The 19854-nt window shown below is 31.3% G+C and overlaps 1 protein-coding gene across 1 annotated transcript in view; it reads left to right on the plus strand.

Annotated features, from left to right (window-relative positions):
• The window catches only part of LOC117178850 (lysosomal alpha-mannosidase-like), a 155055-nt gene that overhangs the window by 52550 nt on the left and 82651 nt on the right, over positions 1–19854 (plus strand). The window contains exons 5-6 of the mRNA XM_033370359.1: positions 4176–4381; positions 4671–4807. Coding sequence (XP_033226250.1) covers positions 4176–4381; positions 4671–4807 — 343 coding nt within the window. The remainder of the gene's footprint in view (positions 1–4175; positions 4382–4670; positions 4808–19854) is intronic.

A 19854-nucleotide genomic window follows, 5' to 3' on the forward strand; every position in this document is an offset into this window, starting at 1 on the left:
ACAAATGACAAGCTCCGACTTGCACAGCTTCGCTTCGCATTGTTGTTGTATTCGTATGTTTAGAGTGTCTTAACTGTATGCAATAAGAGTAAAATAACAATAGAGATAAGTTGTTTCATTAATTAATCGATATACAGTGTGTGCAAACTATTTTTAACGCAAGGAGGGGGGTTTATTAAATTTGTGACGTCTTTTTGAAGGGGGTGGTTAGTAAAAATGTGACCATGTGTGACATAAGGGAGGGGTCACTCTAGTTTTATAAAAAATTAGCGGACGTCCTTTATGGACGGTCCCTTATCGCCTTTCCATCTTTGCTTCGCTTCGCCTCGCAAGCAACTACCTATAGTCTCGCTTTGCCTCGAATTGCCAAACTATGCCTCCGCGGGTAATACCTACTACTTATCTACTATTTCAAAATATTTACATTTGACTTATATCCTATTTACAATCTTTCCTTCTACATTCCTCTTCGTATTTCCTCCTCTTCTTCTCCATCTTATCCAACACCCCCTCCACTAGGGTGTCCTAAAAAAACTAAACGTTTTTTTATTGCGCAGCCCCTGAACTTGTTCTATGTAGTGAATAAATAAATAATGTTAAATTTCATAAATAAAATCATTGTCTTCCAGAAAATACAACTGATTATTACACATGATCAGGGAAAAAAATGGACTCAATTATGCCAAAAATACTACCCCTTGGCTTAAAAACATACCCTTCATAGGGGTTAAAGTATTATATCTTGAATTTTAATGACTTTATGCGTTATTCATTGGATTTCTTAGTACGTAAATGACTTAAGAAGATACAGGAAAACAAAACATTATTTTTTCACGGAAAAGTACCCATGTAATCAAAAGAGGATCCTTCTTAACTTCAATGACATGCTGAACGAACAAAATTAAATTAAAGTATAGCATTTTTTCCAATTACTAGAAATATATCGATTTTAGGCTTAACTTTCATTTGATAAGCAAAAAAAATTGATAATCTTACCTGAAGTTAAATTCTTATGGAATATGCAATTAGAACTTATTTATCAGCTGACAGTATTTCGAGAAATCTATTAATTTAACCATAAAAATGAGCGATCCTGATGAGAATAAAATATCCTCAAGAGAGAATCTTGAGGGGAGCAAGCTACCCTCAAATGAAGCTGTTCTAAGCATGTTTTAGAACCATCTATCTTTAGGGAAAACAATACATGTAAATTCCACGTAAGTATAGTTTGTGCAAAACAATGTTAAATAAACGAAGCAATATCCACGTATTTTTAATAATTGATGTCGATATCTAGATACGTTGTCGATCAAGTATTAGGGTTCTGATATAAGGCGAAAATTCCTGTGCGAGAAAAACATAGTTGTGTTAAAAAATTAACTGAACTATATAAAACCAGAAGTGCAAGTGCTTTCCAAGAAAAAGAACGAACTTACGCGATAATTTGAATAACCTGTCCGACATAGCGCTCGGTCACGCTCTTGCACAGATTAAGGTGGAAAAAACAAGACAATTGTTAATTTCTGAAAAAGATAAAGGTCGTGAAGGAGTTATCGAGAAGGTGAATGATAGCTCAACAGAAACTGTGAAGAAAGTTGTGAAGCGCAAGGCATCTTGTGATATATTCTTTCCTTATTCCGCACATTCATCACTTTCTTCAACGTCATTTGAAAACTAGAGTGATAATGAAGAAATGTATGACGATAAAGAAAAAGATAATTTCAATAGAAAGGTTAGTAATTATCAGTTTAAATATTAAAAACATTGACTTCTTCAATGGTTTTAGGAAAAAGAAGTCATTTTTTCTTTAAGACCCTGACTGGGAACCGAAAACACAAAATTTACGTTTCGATCCCCCCAAAACCAGTCGAAAGATATTTGAAGGCAACCCTCGACACTTGACTGAAAGCGAGATTTTAGTGTAATCACTTCAACTCTTTGTCGAACTTTAGACAGAACTCAATTGTCTAATAGTTTGGAAATGTACGTCGTCTCAAGGACACCAAACAGTTTAGAGCACAACATGGGTAATTAAAAATACTAGTTTTCTAAAATATAGTTCAATAAATAATATATTTTCAAGAAAGCTTCATGATAAATTGTTTTTAGAATATTTCAATTTAAGTGAAAGCACCATAGCAAAAGTTAGAAACGAAACGCGAATGAAGTATACTTCTGAATTGAAGGAAAATTTTCAATTAGAACAGAGATTACAATTGCACTGGAATGGAAAACATGTTTTATCAATAACTGGAAAAAGTGGAACGATTGCCTGTTTTAATATCTAGCGCTGGTGAATGTCAAATCTTGAGTGTGCCACAGATGGACTCTGCTACCGGATTTGCTCAAGCTTCTGCTGTGGCAGAGCTTGCTGAATCATGGGACAATGTTGACGTATAGTAGGATTATTATTATTAACATTATTATTAACATGCTGTGTTAAAATTGGTAGAGTTCAGGGGACATGCGTATGTTTGGACAAGCGTTTTCAAAAAGATTTGTTGTACTTTATTGCAGACATCATATCCCTGAAATAATACTCGAAAGTGTATGCAAAGAATGCTTTGGTCCAACATCTGAACCAGAGACTCCAGTATTTAAAATGTTTAGAGAAGCTTGGGTATCTTTCGATAAGACAAGATTTGAAATTGGTATGAAGGACAAGCGAATACTTTCGAAACTGCGATCAGAAAAGGACGACCTAATTCAATTTCAAAATTCGCATTTAAAATAAATGTATCAACCCCGTGATGAATACCGCGAATTACTTGAACTCGCCATAAATTTTTAGGAGATATTCCATTAGGGAAATTTGCCTTTTTGTGATCAAAATTCACATCCGATTTTGGTTTGAGGCTCCTTTGTCGGTTGCTGCGGCATACAATGACTTACATTTAATTAAAAAATTGGTGAGTTACAAATCCATCAATGCTAAAATATCAAAAGTCGCTTGTGAAAAGTTTTAGGGGCACTTGTCGTATCTTTCAGAAAAACTTTTGTCCATGGCATTCTTTGAATTTAGAATTTTACTCGAACAGAAAAGGGCAATGGTGACTGCGATGGGAATGCAAGAAGGCTTAGACGAGGTCGCAAATAAACATCTTTCAGGTCAAAATCTGAGAAATTTTTCGAAGAATCATATCGAAGATTTTATTACTTCAAAAGCACTTCGATTCTTCGATATTATGCAATTCAATTCGTCATTGAGGCTTTCTCCGTCGTCATTACACTGAAAGTTGTCAACGACGCTGCAAAAAGAGCCGTGGCATTAATGCAACGGTTCAACCTTGCTCTCACTAAAAGTGAGAATCAGCTACAGGTACTTTATCTGGGAATCCAAGGTCACATTAAAATATTTCCTGCATGTGATAAAAATGTCCTTCGAAAAGAAAGACATATTCAATAAAAAAAAACTGATTCTGGAAGCTTGATGTTTTCTGTGAAATGGATATTTGTTTAGAAGAATTATGAAATTGTTTAATTTCTCAAATGAATTGTGAACTTCGTAGTTACATATTATTATTAATTAGAAACAAAATTATATTTGTACGATAAAAATAATATTTTAAGCTCTATGAAGGGTATTTTTTTACTATAAGGGGTAGCACTTTTGGTCAAATTGGGTCAACTTTTTTTCTGAGCATATAGTTCCAACAGTTGCATTCCCTGGAAAACAAATATCATATTTACGAAAATTAAAAATAACTTATCATTTTAATCATTTTGTGACACTTCAAGGCCCTAGGACCACGGTCTAAAATTATTATTAAAAGAAAAGAAAAATATGCATTTATTTTTTCATTACATAGAACAAGTTTAGGGGGTGCGTCATAAAAAAACATTGCGTTTTTTTAGGACCAGTGATCCACTTTTGCCTCCTCCTGCTTCCCGAACAATTCACACATCCTGTTCTGTGTAGAAAGTCAGAACCTATTAAAATCCTCCAAGCACCCACATCTCATCATCGCTATAAGGTACTGATTTTCTTTTCCTCCTTTTCCACGTAAATACTGCACTCTCTCAAATGGCATAATTCACTAATAGTTCCTGTTAAACCTTGGCTATCTTATTATCTCTAAAGTATGTTTTGGAACATTTGTGGAATTGTCAAGAACACTTTTTTTCGTTAAATTAGTTACCTATTGTTATCAAAAATGATTATGAGTTATTTTCAGACTATTGAATGACACATTTGGTGAATGTGGACGTCCTAAAATTGGTTGGCAAATCGACCCCTTCGGTCATGCAAAAGAACAAGCTTCGATGTTTACACAAATGGGATACGATGGTTTGCTTTTCGGTCGCTTGGATTATGCAGACAAAAAAAAGCGCTTACAAGAAAAAAATGGTGAATTAATTTGGAAGAGCAATCCTAGCTTAGGTAAAGCAGAAAATTAAATAATTTGAAACGATATAAAGAGCAGTTTCAATTTAACTGTCATTACTTAAAAGGTGCGAATTTTTAAATCTGAGATCTCTATAAAGTTAAATTACACAAACAAATCTTTCTAATTCTAGTTCAAGATTCTTAATTTCAAATCTATGTTTTTCTCATTCCAAATATAAAACCATTCAGGACTTGAAATTCGCAAATCCTTATCAATGACCTTAAAATATAATCTATAATATATATATTTTAATTTATTGATACCAAATATTCTCATCCTCAGGCGATGATGCTGATTTATTTACATCAGTTCTTTTCCATCTTTACCAGGCACCAACTGGGTTTTGCTTTGACGTACTCTGTAAAGATGAGGTATTAATTGAAGACCCAGATAGTCCTGAATACAATATTGATACCAAGGTAAGTTATTTTATCATTAACAAAAATTCCAATTTTGCATACGCATTTCCTCAGTGAAATATCTTGATCATTATTTCGAAAAATGAAATCCCTTATAATTTCTTCAATAAAAAGGAAGAATACTTCTACATACATAAGATCGAAAGACCAGTTTAACTTCTGCTCAAATATTTATCGCTCAGAATTTATTTTTTATTGTTTTTCTGAACTCATTTCATTACCCCTTGTTGCTTTTTATACAAGTCATGACATATAATCCGTGCAGAAATTGCCAAATGTTTGCCTTATTTCCGATTTGGACCAGATCGGGCACACAATTTTGTGGTTGTTAAATTTGACCCCCTCTAGACCCCGGCTTAACAGCCAAGCTTGACAGTAGATGGCGCTCCATTAATTTCGGGAACTAAAGTGGGTTGACTCCAAATCGCCCAAGTTTGAATGTAAAGTGTCAAGCGTCAAAAATATTTCAATTATTATTTGTAAAAGAGATCAAATAAGTGGGAAAAAATGTCAAAAGTGCGCACAAGACGAGTGCGTAGGTATAGTATACTTCAAGATATTCCTGAATTACGTGTCGAAGACTATAATAAGTAAATTTATTAAGAACGTTAAAATGAAACCTAACCTCAAAATGAGGTTATTTATTTATAAGAAAAGTAGCACAAGTAATATTTCATTTGTTGAATGTGAAAACGAATTAGATCGACAATGACGTTATAAACATATTTATTTTCACGTATTTTTAGGTGATTTGATACAATCGGAATGTAAATACAACCTTCTTATTTATATTCGCTTATTTAAAAATAACTTAAAGAGCCAGTGCGATATTATAATCCTCTCATTTCAAATTAACTTTCCAGAATTAAGTTCAATATAGAAATTTAAAGCAACTTCAATTTAGAAATTAAAACCAAAAATATATTGCAAAATACTTAAATGGTTTATCATACACAAATTCTGGCTGTTATATTGCGTCGTTTGACTTTTTCCGTTTGCTCGAAAAAAAGTGTCTGACATACTCCAATTTTTTCATATCGCGATCTGTTAGATAACCTGATATTTATATTCTCAAATTTCAGTTAAGGAGGTGATATATTTAATTTTAATATTATTTTATTTAAGAATCCCTTTTAATTAAGAATAAGAAAAATAAATTAATATGGGCCCGATCGGGGCTAGGCATGGTTATCTCTGGGCGCAGCGCTTAGGCCCCGATCGGGCATCGCGTTTCATTTCGAGTCTGGCCCCATCTAGATAGCCTGATTTGGGCCAAATTCTGCCCGATCTGGCCCCGATCAAATCCAAATTGTAATTTCTGCACGGGAATATTTAAAAAAGCGGATCAAAATGATTCGTAACAATTAGTGCTTAAATGTATGGAATGTTGATTTAAATACTGAAAAATAAGGAATGAGATAAGGGGGTGTCCATGTCGCTTTTGCAAAAAATAAATCATTATTTACTGAAATAATAATATAACAATATAAGTATTTATGAAAAATTAATCAAATAGTAATAACAATAACAATAAGCCAGCTTTGTGGGTAGAATTTCATCGCACGTCGCACGCGGCTCGCATGTTTAAGCGCGCCTAGGGTGCGCGCCTGTTGGATCTCGCGCTTCGCACACGATCACGTATTAACCTCGCGCTACGCGCTCGGTATTTGTATTTCCTCCACATTTATGTAGAGACCTTTTAAACTTAAATTCCAAAGCATCGACAACTGTTTTATTCAAATGAAAATATAACTATCATAAAATGCGTCGTGTAGTATTCAAAGTCACGAGGCAAACTAACATTCATTTCTAACATTAAAACTCTCAAGGCGTTGCGAAAATTTTAAAATCATTCCATTTTTTATAAAAAATAAACAAAAACTACGCACCCTGTCAAAAAGTTAATAATAACAAATTTGAAGATCTTTTTTAAATGCAAAATTTTTGTTGTTTATCTCTTTTTATATATTGTTTAGTTTGGCCACAAAATGGAATTTTCATTTTTTTTGCTTTTTCAAAATTTGAGTTTTCAAGAAAATTTAAAAATTTGTTATGTCCATCATGTAAGGTGTTTGAAAATCAACGCTTTTCTCTTTATTACATTTTTTACTTCGTGCTTTGTTTGGCTTCAAATCTTCATTTTCTTTTTTTTGTTGTTGTTGTAAATGCTATAACTTTGGTACTTTGATTTTTATCGAAAGAAGTTGTGGACATAAATTGTTCGTCTTTTGCGTACTAGGAGTATCCGTACACAGAATTTTCAAATCTTGAAAAAAATAGCCTTGATAATTTTGAAAATGCTCTAACTTTTTAAATTTGTACCCAAAATGGCTGGCTAACGAAATTGACCTTCAGTTTAGTGCACTTACAAAATATATCAAAGACCCATCCAGGAGCTCTATTATTTCGAAAGTTCTTATACTAAAAGATACAAAATTTACAGACACAAAGTCGGTCTCAAAACTTGGACATTTGACAAAAACAGTTGGGGTCAAATTTTACACAAATATAATACCTTTTATGATGAGAATGTAAACACAATTTTCTCATTATACATTTTATTGCAACTTTTGCCGAATTCCACAAATTTAATTTGTTTATTTTCAATGTTATTTTTGACGGTTTGAACCAAAAATGCGCATCTTAGCGAGAAGTGGTTCTAAGAAAATTCGTAGCTATAAATGAAACGAAAAATTGTATTAGTTAAAATAATATTGTAGCTTGTGTCGTTTTTCCAAAGAGTGTTTTTCATTTTGAATGTATTTTGATAAAAAAATCTTATTACTTATTTGGAGGTTACACATTATTATTAATTATAATTAACAAATTAACGAATTAACAAATTTCGTAATTATTGTGCTCTGTTTAATCACGATTCTGCAGATTTGAGACGAAAAGCGATTTCAACCTAACACGTATAAGAAATTGCATTAAAATGTGTAAAAACGGAAATACGCATGATTATTTGCGTTTCCCTCTAACCCCAAAAGGAAAAGGAAGCCAAATCAAGGCAAAAGGAATCTATGTTTTAACATCGCAGGAATGGGAAGACTATAAATTAGAAAAAATAAAATGAAAAAAATATATAAAACTAAGATTAAGGAAGCTAAAAAGCAAAAACGAAAACGGCGAAATTAAATTTCAGAAAAAGCCCAAGAAGATAAAAATAGAAAAAAGTTAGAAACCAAAAAGTCTATGAACTAAAAAAATCAATTTTCAAATATTAACGATCTTATTGATGTTGCTGAAGGAGTTACTAGAAAAAGAAAGTTAAAAGCTAAAGACACTGACAAAAAAGAAAATCAATTTTCGAAAAAAAAATCGATTCTACTAATTCTGCTGAAGCAGTCAAAAGAAGCCGAGAATCATAACCTCTAAATTTTGACTAGATAGATGCTGATAATTAAGTAAGTTGAGCCAGACTATTAAAGTTTAGTTTAATCTGATTCCTTCACTATTTCATCTTCATATGACTAGGGTGCCAATAATTGGGGCCATCCCTGACAAGAATTGCGTCAACCCTGCCAAGAATTGCATTTTTAGGCTAATGAGCTAATTTTAATTATTTTTTTCAGTTTCTAATCTATATTGAGGTAAATAAAGCTCAGAATTTGATACCCTATTATATTAGCACTATACATATTATTATTACATTTATCACACGTACAATTTTTGACATTAATTTCTTTCTCAAAGCCTGAAGTTTGCCTTAACCTGCCAACAATTGGGTACATTACCCTGCAGGGCAAAAATTAGATCGGTAATCGTTACCGAAAGGTGTGGTGAAATTTGGATATAGTGGCGTTTCAGTACATTTTCACGTGCAGCACTGAAAAATGAATTACATGAAATCTAACGATCTGCGAAGGGATTTATAACAAATGATAAGCGTATTTTCCTAAATGGAAAGAAAAATCTAGGCATTATCGCATAAACAATATTCACACTTTAATAGAAAGCATTTCTCCTGGAATATATTCATTGATGCTTTTATTAATCGCACGGTGCAACCCCAAGGAAAATAAGTACAGCTTACAAGCAAAATGTGAAAAGTTACTGTGGTTAACAGGAAGCGCTACTGTTAGTCCGGGGTCTGGGTCCGATCCCGTATGCAATAAAATTCTACCGACTGAAAACACTTTATTCTTATGCATTTTGAGCCCCTGAATCCGAATCCACAACTAGATTTTTCAAAAAATGCGTACATCATTGTTTAAAATGCAATTATTTAAACAAAGTATAAATAATTAGTTTTTTGATCTGAAGAAATTTTTGTTCGAAAATATGACCCATCGTATGCGCATCGGTTAAGCGCATCGCTTACGCGCATCGGTCATCGATACATCCATTTGTATCGAAATTTTTTAGTGACTTTTATTAAACTGATTAAATTGATGATTATGGATAATTAATTAATAATGATAATATTTATTTAAATAACCGAATGGAGCATCTACAAAGTACCCGTAAAGGCCCCATTGGGTCCCCGTTCGGTTCCCCATTAAAACACTCGAAAAAACAGCAAAATCAACTATTAAATGATTGAAATTCGGATTCTACGTTAAAATTCTTTATAGGAGGTCACGGAATAATCGCCATAGTTTTTTTGCAACGGTAAAAAGTTAAAAAAAATATAAATGACGTATAACGCCTGTTGACTACTACACTTCAAACGCATCGTCTGTAAGTAGCACTCAACAGGCGTTATACGTCTTAAATTTTTTAAACTTCTTACCGTTGCAAAAAAAATATTGCGATTACTCCCTGACCTTATATAGGGAATTTTCACGTAGAATCCGAATTTCAACAATATAAAGTTCAAATTCGGACCGTGGCATATTTTTTCTCGTTTCTTCAGAAAATTATTTGGACCAGTAATTAGCAAAATTTAACATCAGAATTAATTAATTAATTACCCTGGTCGACAAAATAATATCATTACTTAAAATTATTCCAGATTCGGTGATCTTATTTAGACTAGAATTATTAACTAAAAATTCAGAGGTATAAAATTGCCAACGTGCGTCATCCTGTTTATATAGGAGAAACGAGAATAATTGTGGTGTAGCCTCGGTGATGTAATTGGTTAACGCAGAGACGTCAATGATTTCGCAGAGATTTCAAAAATATATCAAATCCTTATAAAAATATTTTCAAAGGATTTCAATGATTTCCCAAAAAATTCAAAGTTTTTGTAAAGATTCTGAATATTTCGCAAATATTTGGTATAAAATTACAGTATTTCACCAAGATTTTAATTATTTATATAAGTATTATCAAATATTACAAAAATATTTCAAATATTTGATAAAGATTTCACAAAGATTTCGGATATATTTATTTAAAAGATTTCATAAAAGAATGAATGATTTCACATAATTTTTTCAAAAATTTCATAAAGATTTCAATGATTTTCAAAAGATTTCAAACATTCGGAAAATTTTCGAATAGATTAAAAATATTTAACAAAGGTTTCAATGAGTTTTCGAAAATTTCAATAATTCAAAAAATATTGTAAAATATTTATAAGATATTTGAACTATTTCACAAAGATTTCAGATAGACTTTTGAAAAAATTCAAAATATCTAATGAATGCAATCATTATTAGATTTCAGAGTGGGGCAAATGAATGCATTGCGCCTCGCAGAGCGATTTCTGAGGGGGGATTGCCCCTTGTTCCCCCTAGGGCTCCGCAACCTCTGATAAGCGGGATGTTGATGTAAGTTCGCTTTTAGGTATGCGATCAGTCTTAACACAGTCAAAACAAAACGGGAATCGAAAGTTAATTTCAGGGTACCATATACCTGCAACAAAAAATATTCTTGGTAGTGTAAATGGTATCATTTCACAAGGTACCCCTTTCTTCGGATTTATGGCACGAAACGTCACCTACTGTCAATTATTTGTACAGTTATGCGGCAAATTACGGCACTCCTCGTGAAGCAACCCTGATAACGCCACACGTGCGTCTTCTGAGACACACGCTAATGTATCAAGGAACACGAAAATTAAAGTAAACAGCGGGTTTCTTGATTAGTTTTAAACTAATAAATTTTTAAATTAAGACTTTCGCTTTAAAAACCTCAATAAAAGGAGGTTATGAATTTTTAAATAAATTTATAAACATGAGATACCAGAAAGAAATAACTGGTGGTTCCTTAGTGGGGAGAACATGCGTTGTGAGGGAAAAATATTGTAATAGCATTTGTTGCAAAAAGTATAAATATTTAAAGCGGCAAACTTAATAAATTTTCTACTTCCGAAAAATTGAAGAAGGGCATAACCGGATCAGAAAAAAACATTGCAGTTATATCGTTTTCACGGAGGAAAGCTCTTTTATTGTAATTGCTTAAGAAAATTGTTAAAAATTTGGACGAAAGTAAAAATTAATCGCTGGAGCGCAAACACGGCATAGTTTAGAATAATGTTGAACGCACCCAATTTAATGTGGAATGACTCTTTAATTTAAAGAGTCATTTAATTATAGTGTAGACACAACATAGACATGCACTATATTTCTTAAACTAATTTTTTGTAACTTTATAGTCAATAAAATGCGCATACAATGCCCCTTAAATAATTTTCTTTTGAGTTAAAAAAACTACTTACCTCTCCAAAAATTAACGCGAAACGCCACACCTGGATCCGAGAGACCCCTCCACACATTCGTATTACTGTCATTCGAAGTATAGGCCTTACCGAAACAGCTAACTGAACATACAGCGTCAGGATATTTCCAACTTTTTTTCATGATTAGTTCAATTATTTGCATCAGCTAGCCTAGGAGACATAATAGTGAGAAGAATACAACTAGGTGCGTCAGATCAATGTTGGGCGTTCTATAAGGGTTAAATATCACTCCCAAAAGTCTGTTTTATAGGACCCTAAAAAACTTCATTGTTGAAAAATTGACTTTTCCGAGTTTTTGCGGCTTCTTCATACAAATTGTTACTAATACAAAATAATAATACTTTAGGCGGGTAATTAGAGGTTCACATAAATTTCTCAAACAATTTATTATTGTTTTTAGCATTTTTCCCTTAGGTTAGAATAGTTAGAAATGCGCGGTTTTTTCTGAATTTTTCAACGCGTATTCAAATTTTTAGTTAGAGCAAAGCAATTATTATTTATATTTAACCGAAATAATTTTCAAATCATTTATTATTATCTATAACAATATTCTCTTCGTGTAATGCTAGTAATTCAATTTAACAAAACTAATTGTATGAATAAAATATTATTGTTTATAACTGTCTTATCCTATAGTAATGCTAAATAATTGCGGCTAGTATAATCAATGACTACATAAAACAGGCCAAATTTGGAAAAATTTGCTGTGTGGGTCAAGAAATATGTACGTGTTTTACACACTATTACGTTATATTTCGTTAAAAATTCATTTTTTGAGGTATAAAATTAATCATTTTGGTCAAAAATTCCACTGTTGGGTTAAAAGTTGAAGTACTTTCTTAAAAATGTATTGTTTGGTACATGGCTTCAGTTTAAAATTGATATCTTTGGTTGACAATTTTTTTTTTAAGTTCTTGACTTTTGTTTGATTGTGTAATTTTAAATAAAAATTAAGCTTTTTCAGGTGAAGATTCATCACTTTAGTTAAAAATTCATCTATTGGATTAAAACTTTAACTATTTTTTTAAACATTTGGTTTTTTGGTAAAAAATTAATTTTTTGAATGGAAAATTATAGTATTTTATTTTTTGGCAAAATTTATTTTTCTCAAAATAAAATGCAACTATGTGGCCGAAAATTGATCTTTTATAGTTGAAAGTTCAATAGATTGTTTAAAAATTCATCTTTTTTTTAAATTCGCCTTTTTCTCCAAAAAATTAATCTTCTCGGTTGAAAATTCATGTTTTCGGTTAAAAATTAAATTATTTAGTTCAAAATTATTCTATTTTGAGAATAAGAAAGGTTTGTAAAAATTTATTTCGATTTTTTTTAAATTTAAAAAAATTGTTATTCACATTTATATTTTCCATGGGTTTTTGGAAGGCCCATTCTGAGACCATGGGAAAGTAATTTTGGAAATCGATAGTTTCAGAGTTGTTTGTGGATATTTAGGAAAAAGAGGGTAATAAGTTGTTAGAGACAGTAAATATAGATAAAATGTCCACGTGGCGTGGTAATGAAAGCGTAATGTATTCGTTTAACACGCATAATGAACAAGCGTGGTATTGTTATTACCCATTGCAATTATTCGTCTACGATTAATCGTATTTCTGATACGCAGAATATTAATGAAAATTAAATGTTTTTCTTATGTATATGTGAGTAAAGCACTAAATCATTTACATTTAATAAAATATTTTTAAAAAACTGATAAATAAATCTTCATAAAATTTTATTTATTTTAATTTCATTATATTTTCAGTAATGTTTGATATAGAATATTAAATGTCTTACCATTAATTGTTTAAATACTAAATAAATAAATAAAGACATTTCTAATTGTGTTATGTATATTAGGTTTATGTCACTGCAATATTATATAAAAAATGATAAGTAATTATTCGAACAAAATTTACAGTATTTTGATTTAATTTTCAGCTATTAATGACTGCAATATGAATAAAAAATATAAATATCTGTTTTTTTAAAAAACTTTTTGTTGAATATCGTATAAAAAAATTCTAGACTTAAATATAATTGCAATAATTTAAACAATAGAAATACTTGTTTGTCTCCTCCAAAAGGTTTCTGATTTTAAATAATATAAAAAACGATATTAAAGAAAAAAATTATCAAAATTCTGAAATTTTTAACATTCGGCGACTTCTTACCTAGTGAAATCAGTAAATATTTAAAGGAAAATTCACATTTAATATGATCCATGTAGAAAATTTGAAGAATATTTCAAATATCTATTTTACTTCAGACAAATATATTTATAAAAAAGAATGAGAATGTTTAAAAACGTTTCGCTTTAATGTGAATTCATTATTTATTTATAACTAAAAAGCAAAATTGGGGTTTAAAATTTGAGAAAAACTGCAACTTTCTAGGAATTATTTAGGAAGAGATAGTTATAATAAATAATAATTTGTTTACACAATTATGTTTGCTAAATTAAATTATTATCTCAAACTAAGTGTAAAGTGTTCACAAATAAAAAGTGGCAATAATCAATTAAATTTAAACGAAATAATTGTTTAAACAGTTTATACCAGTTTTTACCTAATATTAAAGTGACGTAATAATTAATCAAGTTGAGCAAACATGATTGTTCAAGCAAATTATTGTTGTTTATAAGTATCATCTTGTATACTAATGCTACATGGTTGCGGTTTTTTCCTGAAACTTTCGTCCACTTTTCACTTTGTTAGGTGATCACTATCGCAAGTAAACAAACATATCTGTTAAAACAATATTTTATTTTCCATAACTATCTTCTCCTTGATAATTCGTAACGAAATACAGCTTTTTCTTACAGTTTTAACTTTTCTTTGGCTTTCTTAATTATGAACAAATAATAAATAATCATTAGAGAGCATCATATTTTAAATAATCTCATTATTTTCTATATATATTTTTCTAAAATAAAGCGGACATTTGACATATTCATTTCATTTTCTATATTGATCGTATTAAATGTAAACTTTCCTTAAAGTAGTTACAAGAAGCCTTCATATTCAAATTATCAATATTAATAGTTATTATTTATTTCTAGCTCAAAGGTCAAGGAAAAGCTAAAAATTTCAGAGCAACCTGCAATTTTCTAGCATTACATCAGTATAAAGTAGTACTTAATATATTAGTAACAATTTGTATTAACAAAATTTCCAAAAATCCTAATTAGCGCTAAGAACTCTCAAAACCTATTCTTTAATTATCGATTTCTTTTAATGTTATAAAATAGAATTAGTTAGTGATGTTCAAAAAGTACTTATTCATTTGCTTTCTATACATAATTGCGAAGAGAAATATTGAGTTTAAACTCGATTCACATCATCCCGGGTGGAAATTTAAGTCGGGGGCTGGCCATTCTACGGCCGGAGAGCCCGGATTTAAGCCGGGAGCTGGCCGGGGAGCCCGACCGTGGCGCGGACGAGATCAATTGGTGCTTTACTGGATTCAAATAATTCGGGTTTCAATTGTATGAAGAGCATCTGTCACTGAATAAGGGGATTAATTTGATTCTTTTTGACTGCAGAATTGGAGCATATTAACCCGTTAACCAAAGGGGGGGGGGTCAATTTGACCTAGGCTGAAATTTCAAATCGGCGCCATTTTCGAAACAAGCAAGGAGACCGGTTCTTACTGACACATAAAAAATTGTACTCAAGAACAGAAGTCTTACGCACAGTTTCGGCTCGCTTGTATCTTTCAGTCAGCTATAGGGTTCAGTCAAAGTGCAGTTCGGGTCGATTTGACCTCCCCCCCCCCCACCCCTGTGGTTTACGTATACATTTCGTCAGACCATAATTGGGGTATTTTTACTTTTTTCCTGCACAAGCGAGAGTAAGGTGAATGCACTTATTACTCCTTATAAGTCAAAGTATAAAAATGCATTATTTATTACATTCCAATTAAGTTAGCACGAGAACAGGATCAGGATCGCTTTTTCCAATCATCGAAGCACTTCTGATAATCATTTTGTGGTATAGCCTTGAGTTCTTTCAGCGATGCAGTTTTCATCTCCTCAATCGTTGAAAATCGATGTCCTTTCATGGGTCTCTTCAGTTTTAGGAAAAGAAAAAAGTCACTGGGGGCCAAATCCGGTGAATATCATTATTGACTTCATCCAACATCTCCTGAGCGATGGTCATGCGATGGATCTTTTGATCAAAATTAAGCAGTTTTGGAACAAATTTCGCTGAAACACGTCTCAGGTCCAAAAAGTCCGAAAAGGTAGCATGGCATGAGCCAACCGATATGCCAACATCTTCAGCGTTGTTGACGTGCTGGGACGTCCAGGCCGAGGTTCGTCTTCGACATCCTCTCGGCCTTCTTGAAACAGCTTGTACCACTTATACACATTTTTCTTACTCAGAGTAGACTCACCGTATGCAAGTGTCAACATTTCAAGAGTTTTCGAGCACTGGATTCCATTTTTCACACAAAATTTAATGCAAACTCTTTGCTCCATTTTTTTCGAAAGAAGAAAATCGCCGAGCACGCCAAACCCTTCTAACCTTTTACGCCTCTGCCAGAAAAACAACACGAGCTATTTAGTCAAAACTGTGAACATATGATCGTGACGAGTGTACCAACACAACAAAAAATATAAAACTTGAATGTACGTAGCCCGCGAAAATTGAAAAGTCACCTTACTTTTTGCACACACCTCGTATTGCTTACACTTGTGCACAGATTTTTTTTAAGTTAAAGTCAAAACATCGACAATAGTAATTTAGTGATAGTAACTTTTTTTTTTGTTAAAGCTTCTTCGGCTTTAACGAATACATTCTCATCACGTATCTCGTGCTTCGCACTCGAATTTGTATCTCAACTTGTATATCATTTCGATAAATGTATATTATTACAATTCATAACATGCATTTACTCATTTCCAATTTTATTTTTATGATTTAAACGTAGTACATACGGTTGAAACACCAGCCTTACCTTTTTTCAACTTCTAAATTAAATCGCTACCTCAGTGACCAACAAAACTTCGATTAACGAGGGTTTGGGGGTGGGGCTGAGAGGCGGTTAGTTTCAACCAAGAATCATATCTGGTTAGTGTTTTATGCTGAGAATTTCAAACAACCTTCAGCAGTGTTAGATGGGAGTTTATATGATCTCATTCTCACATTCCCGGCCCACAGTGGGTAAAACATTCCATTTTTGGTTCAAAAAAACGTACAGCACACAAATATTAAGCGACTTGAACAAAAAAAATTTGAAAAAGCTGTTAAGATTTCTAAGAGAGTTGTCGAGAATGATTTTTCAATTAGGTTTTCAATTTTTTATAAATAAACAAACAAATATGACGAAAAAATGGCCATTTTATCTATTTGACGTTCACAGTGCTTATCAATAACAGGAAAAGTGTTAAAATCGCCTAAGTTTCATGAAATAATATTAGCTGAAGATGTTCTAATATTATATATGTATATTATTAAGGAAGGAAATTTTTAATAAACAAATTATTGTTTTAAACAATTTTTTTACGGTTTTCCATAATCATACTATTTTCTAGTTATATTGCAAGAGACATTTTATAAACAAATGCAGTAATCAGGCATTTTTCGAGAGCAAATTTTTTTTTTCGATGTACATTTTTTTTAATTCGAAACTTTATGATACTTGCAGCAAAATTCATAATTTTTTATTAATCTTATGATCTTTCAAACAAATTTAATAAACAAATGCATTTCTCGGCAGAAAAACACGGTTTCTTAAAAGCTAGTCTTTTAAAATGGGAGGTTAATAAGAGTTTCAGCAACATCGACAGATGCTCAAATAATGCATTTGTTTATTAAATTTGTTTTTAAAAATATATAACATTTAACAATCCATTATGAATTTTGGTGAAATCATCATGAACTTCCCAATTAAAACGACTGAAATCGTAAAAAACTAATTTTTCCGTGCACAGATGCCCGAATAATGCATTTGTTTGTTAAATTTGTTTTTAAAAATCATTAAATATGTCAACTCATCATGAATGTTGCCGAATTTATTATGAAGATCCCAATTAAAAGTCTGATATTGAAACAAAAAAGAATTGTTCCGTCGATAGATGCCCTAATAATGCATTTCTTAATTAAATTTGTTTTTAAAAAATCTTAAAATTGATAAAAAAATTATGAATTTTGCTGATATTGTCATGAAGTTTACAACTGGAAAGACTGCCAGTGAAAAACCCGAATTTTTCTCTCGACAAACGCCCAAATAACGCATTTTTTATTAGATTTGTTTCCAAAATCATAAGATTATTCAACAAATTATGAGTTTTAGTAAAATTATCATAAATTTCCGAATTGAAAAAAATGACATAGAAAAAAACGAATATTTCTGTCGAAAAATGCCTGATTACTGCATTTGTACATTAAATTTGCTTATAATATAAACAATTATAATCAGAAAAGAAATTTTTTACATAATATTGATTCGATTCCAATTTCTTGAAACATAACTTGAAAAATGTGTATTTACGGAAAATCGTAGAAAACATGTTTTCAACCAATAATTTGTTGATAACAAATTTTTTTGTATATTGTCTAATATTGGAATATCCTTAACTAATGCTACTTTATGCAACTTAAGCGATTTCAACCATTATCCTGTTATTGACGAGCACCGGGAACGTCAACTAGAAAAAAGGCCTTTCTTTCGTCATATTTGTTTATTCATAAAAAATTGAAAACCTAATTTAAAAATCAGGCTGGAAAACTCTCTAAGATATCTTATTAGCTTTTTTTTCCCATTTTTTTGTCGAAGTTGGTAAAAATCTGTGGGCTGTACGTTATTCTGAACCAAACCAGTCATTTTTCTTCTCTTGACTTTTTTTCATATCATGCGTTATTTAACTTAAAAGGTTGATTTTCGTGTGGTTTTTGAAATATTGTAAATGCTATAGATGTGGTAAATTTTGATTTTATAAAAAAAAGTCATTACGATAAATTATTCGTATGATTGAATACTATGAATATCCGTACAGACAATATTTGAATTAAAAAAAAGTGGTCTCAAAGATTTTCAAAATACGCTCACTTTTCGAATTTTCATCCAAAATGGTTGGCTAACGAACTTGACCTTTATTTTAGACCACAAAAAGAGTACACCAAAGGCCAATCCAATCTGTCAGTTTTTTCGAAATTTATCGTGCTGACAAACTAAAAATCTACAGACATACGCACACACGAACCAAAACAGACGGACAGACACATTCGTAAAAATCTGTTTTTCGGATTCGGGGGGTCTCAAAACGTGAACATTTGACAAAAACGGGGGGGGGGGTAAAATTTTACAAAAATCTAATACCTTCTCTTGACGAGAAAAAAAAAATCATTTTTTGTTACTGAATAAATGGTTTTGCATAGAAATTTGTCTTTATTTCTATCAAAAGCTCCTACATTCAAACTTAAAATAATGCATGAGTTCATGTTAAAAATTAGGGCTTTTAATTCCGTGAAAATTTCTAGCAACATTTTTTCATTGGAAGGAAAAATCTTCCCCTGTAATGTCTCTTTGAACAGTTCAATTTGATGAATTTGTCACTGAGTTATGAATTCTTGAAAAAAACTATTTTTTTCTATGAGTTTATTTGTTTATTGTTAAATATATCATCAATAATTAAAAAACAAACATATAGCGAAATTATACCGTCAAGTAGAAGGTTCAAACAAGAACCCTGAATTTTTTCAGATTTTTAGGAAAAAGTTTTCGATTTTTTTTAAGCGTCGGGTCAATTTGACCCCTCCCCCTGTGATTAAGTGGTGCAAAACAACTTCTGTGGTTAACGGGTTAATATATGAAATTCCACACGCCCAAGACAAAGACAACATTAACTATTTTCACGTAGTCGTTGAGAGACAAAAAAAGTATTTAAAAAATAAATATTAAATGATAGCGAGTATTTAGACTTTAAATATTAATAGTCCTGTTTAGAGTAAATACATATATTATATTTTTAAACATTACATTACAAACAAAATTTCTAACGCTACGGGGTATCGAACCTACATATCTATACCTAAATCTAACGCCTAGCAGTCGGGAGTGCTAGTTTTTTTTTTAACAATGTTTATTGAAAGAAATTTACATAATATGTGTATATACGTTTAGAGCGCTGTAAAAAACATTGGTAAGAAAAAGCGCTTGACTTATATCGCTTAAAAAGTGAATGTTCTAATCGGCCCACGTTAGATGCGCGCAGAATCGTCATGGAAAAATAAAAAAAATTATAATTATGCTGCTTACATATCTATTATTACATACGGAAGTGTACTATCTATACTGATCTTGATTTATAACTAGAAAAAGGGGGAGGGTCGGTAAGGCCGGTTTTTGGCCTAATTTATTTTTGGACCAAAAAATCTGAAAAAATCATGGTAGTATCTTATAAGTATCCCGAGTC

Source organism: Belonocnema kinseyi, chromosome 1 (assembly GCF_010883055.1).
Source record: "Belonocnema kinseyi isolate 2016_QV_RU_SX_M_011 chromosome 1, B_treatae_v1, whole genome shotgun sequence".
Lineage (NCBI taxonomy): Eukaryota > Metazoa > Arthropoda > Insecta > Hymenoptera > Cynipidae > Belonocnema > Belonocnema kinseyi.